This window comes from Symphodus melops (assembly GCF_947650265.1).
Source record: "Symphodus melops genome assembly, chromosome: 19".
In the NCBI taxonomy this organism is placed as follows: Eukaryota; Metazoa; Chordata; class Actinopteri; order Labriformes; family Labridae; genus Symphodus; species Symphodus melops.
Window position 1 is genome coordinate 5,021,537 of NC_136709.1, and position 8,519 is coordinate 5,030,055.

The 8,519-nt window shown below is 40.7% G+C and overlaps 1 protein-coding gene across 4 annotated transcripts in view; it reads right to left on the reverse strand.

Moving 5' to 3' along the window:
• The window catches only part of sobpa (sine oculis binding protein homolog a), a 43,503-nt gene extending 37,482 nt beyond the window's left edge, over positions 1-6,021 (reverse strand). For all 4 annotated transcript variants that reach the window (XM_079369927.1, XM_079369925.1, XM_079369926.1 and 1 more), the window contains exon 1: positions 5,663-6,021. In XM_079369927.1, coding sequence (XP_079226053.1) covers positions 5,663-5,758 — 96 coding nt within the window. In that variant the 5' untranslated portion in view covers positions 5,759-6,021. The remainder of the gene's footprint in view (positions 1-5,662) is intronic.
• Between the last annotated feature and the right edge of the window lie 2,498 nt (positions 6,022-8,519).

Consider the following 8,519-nt stretch of genomic DNA (forward strand, 5'->3'; position numbering starts at 1 on the left):
TAGCTGTTAAATAACCACATCAACATCTGAGACAAAACCACAGCTTCTCTCTCTCTGTCTGGCTCAGTCCTACCATCCTGTCCTCTGTGTCACCCCACTACTTTCAGAAAGTGGGAGTAATATTAAGAGTGGAATCTAATCCTGGTTGGCGGCTGATGAAAGCATGCGGCACCAACTCTGGCTCTGGTGGGGCTGGGGAGGAAGAGGCGTTGGAGGCACAGAGACAGCTACAGATGTCTATATCTAACACTGTATGTAAAGCCTCTTGATCCAGTTTAACACAAACTACATCTCCTTTCCACAGCTTTATTTATCCTTAAGTCTTTTAAAAGCTTCTAACAGAACTGAGGTCAACCAAAAAGTCAGTTTATGTTTGAAGCTGCCAAATTAGGATTTACAGTATGTAAAGAAGATGAGTTCTTATTATGTCCCCGCATCTTTTGTTTAGTGCTACCATCGGAGAATGTCCCTTAAAGCGCCTCAGAGAGAAGTACTCTGAAAACCAAAACACTTGGCTCTATATGAGATGTTAATTTCCCCCAGAGATTGAATTCCAATTTAACGGTTTGTTGACTTGCTCAACTATTTTTCTATTTTTCTTAGTAATCATCAGCTCACTCCTTTACAATACATGCATACGTCCTAAATAGCTGATGGCCATGGAGTTACATTCCAAGGCAAACACTTTGCATTTGGACGGTAAAGTTCCAAACATGGCAACCAATGAGCCATCAGTGGGGCGTACACATAGCTCCCCTCTTGGGAGAATATTCTCAAGTCATCCTTAAAAACCCTTGAAAGAGGAAGATGTCATTTTCCAAAAGGTTAGCATGTTAATACCCTCACTGTTTGTTCTTTCATTGGTCCTGAGGTTTTAGAAAGAGCAGTAGACATGCCAGGCTTCTCAAAGGTTTTGTCAACAATGCATCTAGCATTGCAGTGATTCAAAAATATGGACATTTATGGCGGAAAATATTTATTATTATCCTCCAGCTTATGTTGTTGCCATGGTATAGCTATTGTTTAGCAAAACATATAAGCCTGCTTTCAAATTTCTGCACCTCTGCACAGGATACAGAGATGGATGAATGCAGTTCTATTTTATGATACACATGGTAATATTTTCATTTACCCAAGTTAGACATGAATGTGAGATTCCAAATGTTGGCTTTTAATTAGTCATGTTTAAATGATCCAACCTTTCCTGAGTGATTATATAAAAAACTTGACATAACTCTGTACCATGTCAGAGAAAATGATTGGCTCCTCTGAATTGATTGCTTTATTAAGATTATCTATCAGGATCGTTTTTAAACCCTTTAAATAATTTTAAAGGGTTATTTGTTTTGTTTTTATAACTAACACCTTTTTTATATTTTAGTATCCCATTAAAGCTACTGTGAGAGTTTTTATAAATGAAACCGACTGATATTTACACTGATGCCTCTGTATGTCCTACAAAAGCAAATAAGACCATCAGAGACCAGATTGGCTACTTCTACATTTTTCACGACTTTAACGGCTCCCGCTGGGTAGGTCAAACCAAGGGCTTACCGGCACACTGCAGAAACAGCATGTACAAGATGAGCGGAGAGATAAGACGTAAAGCTTTGTCCACACGCAGACAATGTGATGTTGACTCAAAACAAAATGTCCTGGGAGGAGCTTTAAGTAATACTGCTCCAGCATTAGCCTCAACCGGAAGAGACCAGACAAACTTTCCTGTCTGGAACAAAGGCATTGGTTACCAATCAAAGTAGGTCCACTGGAAGTGCCTGCTTATACCACTGAGAGTTCAGAGTGTTATTCTAATTGTCTTACAATGGTATGTAAAGGATCCCTACAGAGATCCACATTACTGTACATTTAAGTAAGATGTTTTTTTTTAAACCTGAACCAGCTGTTACCCAACTTCGATCAGAGCCACCAGACCTCATAGACAAAATTATCAATTTCATGCGGCAGAACATGGGAGTTTCTTGGGTACCACTACACTATCAATGATGGGGCTGTTAAATTGTACATAGACCATTTCAGCCATCCAAATATGCATGTATTGGATTGCATTAGCAGCCTGATTTATCTAGTATACAAACAATCATAATAGTGTGTACTATTAGTAATAGCTTATTGTGCAGTATTAAAACTTTTGTGAGGTCCACCTGCTTTCATTGAACCATTTATTGCATGATTGCTTTAACTTTTGGTCAATGGTATATTTTGTTTTCATCCATACTGTGAGGGAAGAAAACAGCTCAACTATTTCCCCTAACAGTCTTTAGCATTTCCCAGAAACAAAGTTCCACACACAGAGCACACAGAGCTGGTTGTTTTGCAGAGTCTTCACAGGATAATTAGTGATAATACTCAGTACAGACTCACTGCTGGCCCTTCTGCAATGGCCTCAGCAGCTTATAATGATAAAACACGTTTAAAATCCTGCCTCTCCACCTTGTTTCCCTCCAGTAAGACCTCTTCATGGTCAGCAGGGCCTGTGGTAAATGATGGTGGTGGGAATCAGATACCTTGCGGGTAGAAACCAGAGCAGGTCACTGTACACCGTGATAACATTCCCGAATCCACACGCCAAGTTTCCTTTCGCCTCCTCCTCCTTCTCCACTTTTCCACTCCCCTGCTCTCTCTCTCTCTCTTCTCCTCAGCCTCTCCCTCTCCTCTGCTTTCATTTCCCTCTACTTTCCTTGATATCTGATCCAGCAGAGACACTCAGATTACAGTTTTTACAGCTTAGCAAGACCCGCGCTGTATACATTCCTTTCTCCACTGTTTCTGAGCCCACTCTCCAGCCTCTTATATCCCCTCCATGCCCACTCCCTCTTCTCCTTGATTACTCACCGGGGCTTATTTTACCATGGCACACATTAAGCAGCCAGATGAAGGGAACACTGTCAGACTGTTTGGTTTTTCAGAGTATGATCCTTCACAAGGGCACATTGTGCGTCTGTGTGTGTGTGTGTGTGTGTGTGTTTTTTCCCCCGGCAATGGTCTGAAATATTGAAGATGAGAGACGGGAACAAACTGGAGGTTTTTGTCCTCAAGAGGATTTTTTTTTTTAAATAGAAAAACGGTAAAGTCAACTTAGTTTACTGAAATAATGCCATCCTTTTAATAAACCTTTTTTGCAGGTAGCAATGATTCTTTCACATTTATAGTTTTACAAGTAACGAGCCAACAATTACTTAATGTTTTATCATGTTGAGTCTTTTTAACCTAATGCAATTTTAGCTGCAATAACATGACATTAACAATGAAGGTGTTTAAGGAGCATCTGCAGCTCTCTGACTCCCCTACTTTCTATTTCTGTATCAGTGTTTTCCTAAATTAAATTAGCAGACAGACATTGAAGTGTGGGAATATGTGCGTGTGTGCAATAGGAGATGCAATCTAAGGTTGTGTAATGAGCTACAATCGAACTTGTTTAGCCTATGAAAGTGCTTTGACACCATAACCACATCTGCTGCACCATTCAGTATCTTTCGCTGGTATTGATACGAGATGCTGGAGTTGTCATGGGAGTGGTTAAGTGTACGCACCATCAATATCACACTATATCTGTATTTTGTATTGACTTTTTAAAAAATTAACACAAGCCATATTTGGTCTGGCGAGGCTTGTCTTCGCAGTTCCCTAACTACTAGTGTTACCACACAGTGCTTTATGGAGTTATAAATAAAGAGGCTTTTATTGAATGAGATGTTCAACATATTGGCAGAGAAGCCAGTCCACTGAAACATGAATAATGACTCCTGTCACTGCATATATAATCTACCAATAAAACTAACTGACCTGCAAATAAAGCATCATTTTTGACTGATGAGTGACATCTTTTTAAAATCATGATTAAGTCAATCTGATAAATCATAAAAGATTATGTTTGAAAATACATTTAAAGTTGTTTTATTTCAAAAATATAAGATCTGAATATGTGCTAAAATGTGTCCAGAGAACGCTTTCAATTACATTCATAAAGATTTCCTAATCTGAATGCTCCACTGAGACCACCTCAAGTGCTCCTCTGATAAAGAGGAATATGGAAATGTCTCGCTGGAGAGACCCTGACTGATGCCCCCCATCACCCTGCATCCCTCCCTTCTGTCACCAGGGCCTCACAGCAGTAGGAGGGACACACTGTAATTCATCACAAAATGAACAGCAGGACAAATATATATTTTTTTACCAAATCAAGAGAAAAATCCACTCCAATCAGTGCTCAAAAATTCTTTTCATGAAAAAAAAAATTCTCATTCTGCAAACCTTCTGTGCAATTTTTATGAAATGAAGACAACTCTGAAAAGCATCTATTCAAGCAGCAACATGTGGACCAAACGAGTAAATGCAAAATCAGTGCTATGCAGCTTTTTAATAGGCTGCATTATAATGCAACCACACTGGAGTTTTCTGTTTTCCTAAAGGCTCTATAATAAGAAAAGCATCTTCTGCAGCGAAGCTCACCAACAAAGCACCTACATTTTCATCAATAAATCCAGCAATATGTGTTATGTATCACTGTAAAATACAACAAGCAGGGACACATGAACACATCTGGTATTTTGGAGAGGTCTAAAACCAAAAAGGCTTTATTCCAGGGTTGTTTCAGGACTCTGCCTCCATCGCATTTTTTTGTTCCTTCTAAAAGCCTGAAATCACAATTTCCACTCTTCTTGTCGATGTGATCACCTGCATTTCCACCCGTAACAGCCTAACACTCAGTGTCCCCGGCCAAATGTGTACAAACAATGACGAGATGAAGACAAAGCGGACACACAGCCTGTGCCCCACACACAAACGCACACACACACACACACACACACACACACACACACACACACACACACACACACACACACACCAATATCAGGAACACTCTTTTTTTCTTTCTCCACAATAAAACGCGCGGAGCTCAAACATCACAATGTGCACCGAGCAGAAAATAAAAACCACGAATAGAAACAACATGTGTAATTATTACAGCGGATAACCATGCAGTCCTAGACAATGTGCTCTTGTCGAGTGCGTAAAGCGCACAGACGCACATCTGGATCACACGCCTCTGGGCAACACATACACACGCTCACATATACACGTACATAAACACAAATCCACGCAGAAGGCATCTTGGATAGGCGAGTGTTCCCCCACTGATTCATACTAATTATGCACATAGGCTGTTTTCCGCTGTGCCGTACTGTAACCGTATAAATAGTAATAGTAGAGGCACTGTTGACGCCTTCACTGACGCACCGGATTTTCCATTAACTCTGGGCAAGCCATGAAAGGCAGGGTACACAAACGGAGAAATTATGACATGAAGCGTCAGGAACGTGCAGTGATTTTTTCTGAGTGATCCAAAACTTACAAGTACAACAGCAGCAGTGAATGGGTGCCGCATCCATTGTGCAGGCGGCGTTTTGGCAGGGTGCGCTGCTGAGGCTGGCACTCAACGTGGATACATGACAATAGAACTTAAGTAGAAAAATCATAAATCAAAGTTTGACTATCATGCAGCCTATTTCAACTGAGTGCATCATATATTTCAACTGAGGACGCCTTCTTCGTGTTTTCACAGACATGCATGTTCCTCACAGCCACTCCACTCGTTTCCACGCGTAATCACATGCAGCCGGGCACACAGTGCCCTTTTTACCTTCATCTCTTCATTTATCTCCCTCTTCACCGGGTGAGCTGGTTTTCGGCTCCTTTTATTTTCCGGAGGTCTGCCCTCTTTTTCCATCTCTGCCATGTTTTCTCTGTGATACTTCTGTCAATATTTGCGGTGAGGGGGGAAAGGAGGGGGTGAGAGAGGCAGCTGTTTACAGTCGCCAGACGGCGGATGTCTTGCAGCTTTTCAGCGGCCCGAGTGACGCTGGTGATGCCGCCGAGGGCTGGCGGTGCCCGGCTAAGTCAGCCATCTTCTGCCCGTATCTTCCACGGTCCGTGCACCAGTGGTGAGCCGTCTCTGTGAGTCAAAGGAGAGGTTGAGTGAGGGGGAAAAAACGAGACAGGGGGAGGGGCGTGCGCTGAAACATTATATGACGCGTTGGTGATCAGAGGTTGGCTATTTCTTCTCGCTTTCCCAGGGAGTGCAATCAGAGCAGTCACATCCACTTAACGCTGTTTCCTCATGGTGACAGTCTGCAAGCAGCAAACAGGTGCCTACTTTTGTTCTAAGGGAAGTCAAACAACCTGCCGATGTTGGGGAAAAAAAGGACATGAAGTTTCTTTGTCAGTTTCAGACTATACTGCTCAGTTAGTGACAACTCCACACTCAAAAAAACTCAGTCTGGAAGTTTCATTTTCTATAAACTGCACTTGCAAAATTATATTTTGCCATTAAGAGCAACCGTGCATGTGCGGTACAGGAAGTGCCTTGCTCAAGGACAGCTCAGTGTCAGTAAAATGTTGCAGGAATTATAATGTGTCTTGCAAATAGAAACAATGTAGCCTACCTCAGCATAAAAATGCATTCTTCTAAAAGGAGAATCTGTGTAATCTAAAAAGAAGAGCAGGCAAAGACAAATACAGACGGTTAAAATAAGTCTTCTGTAGGCCTATTTCACTTTATAAGGAGACTTTTATACGTGGTTTTGGTTGTGTAATTACTGGACAAGCATGTTTAATATGGAGATCTAGCTTGCTCTAAAGTGTTGCTTCTTCTCTGTCAGGTTGTTCCCTCAGGTAACAATATGGGATGAGAAGTAATAAGCCTTCAGGTCCCTTACTTTTCATTTTTAAAAGATTTCCTCCAATTAAATAACAATACTGTCTTTTTTTCATTCACTTGCAAGAGACAGGAAAGACATGTGGCCAGAAAGAAGTAGGCCAGATTGACACCCACATCACCTCAAACTTTTATCTGTGAAGCCTTTCGTAATTTGATACTGCCAACATAGATATACCCATATAGATGTATGGAAATATACAAAACTTGTTATCCTCCTTTTTTTCATCATCATAAGAAAGATCAATGAGCATCTTCATCCCTCTCTCAGTGTAAGATTTTAAGACAAGAACTTGAATTTTATCAACATTTTAGAAAAAATAACCTTGAAAACTATGATCATTAACGAGGTAAAATGGATAGAAACAGTTGTTATTTTGTCATTTGGGGAGTCCTACACAAGCTCAAGTCCATTTACTACACTGAATCTCTGAATTGTTCCTGAATGGCACAGCCAGTGGTGTGTAAATGGGAAAAGGACTTGAGCTTGTATAGCGCCTAAAGTCTTACAGTATGACTACTCAAAGCACTTTTACACCGCAGATCACACCAACAGTCATTCATACACTGATGGTAGAGGTTTATATGTTAAGTGTCCATTAGTATATTAGTTAATTCTATTCAGACACATTAACACGTTGCAGACGGAGCCGCGGGAACATCTTGGGGTTAGGAGTCTTGATCGAGGAAAGATCAAGATGTGGCTGCAGGAGCTGCATGGGGATCAGACTCAGACCTTCAGGTGGAAAGACATGTGACTGTATATCAAGTGTAGTATATGGTGTCAATTCATAACAAGTGTTATCTGAAGAAAAAGCAAGTAAAGGGCCTTACACTTTGTCTGTTAACATTACAAAAGAGCAGGTAAAAAGACCATGCATTGTTATGTTTACAAAAATCAGGTAAAAGACCTTAGTTATGTGAATTATAGAAACTTACCGTTGAAAAAAAATCACCTGATCGACAATGTGTAAAGGTCTACATGTTACATATGCATATAGAGACATTTGTGTATGTCTTGTTCAGACGTGTTTTATGTTCTTTTATTCTTGAAGAACTTGTTAAAAATATTAAAATGAGATATTTTACACAAGGAATTTCCTCATATAAGGACCATATTAACTCTTGATAAAGTCTTCAACATGAAAGAGATCCAGATCCCTTTAATAAATATTTTTGCTGTTGGAATGAATTACGTGTTTGAGCTGTGTGCTGTCCTCTTACTTCCATTGGAATAACAATGAGTTGGCAGGTGGAAAGCCATGGTGAGTGCCCGGGGAGGCTGCTCGTGGCATTGTGACACCCATTTGAGCTGGAAAATCAGCAGAGGAACAGGAGCTGTGAACCGTGATGGAGGGTCAGGGTGAGACGACTTGTGTGTTACAGTCTTGCTCTTGCCATGCCTTCCAAACCAGGAGCTCACCTGCAGCCCCCCCGCCCCCCAGCTACAGAAGCTTGGTTTAGTGTACCTGTAATACTTGTGATGATTCCCCACAATACCTCTGGTGGCTTTGTACAGAAGAAAATCCTCAGAAAATGTCCAGTTTAATGATTTGAGTGGCAATTTAAAGTGTGGTAAAAATGTTAAAATGTACGGAAATCTGTAGCATTTTGGTGCAATTGCTTTCAGTTTGTTAACACAAACTGATAATGGATACATTGAGTTTTTGTCTACATAGACTGACAAATGGATATGTGTTTGTGCTCTATTCAACAGCTCCATGTTACCTTTTTGTCCTTGAAAGACTTTCATTGCACTTCAGTAACAAGCAAATGGATTCAG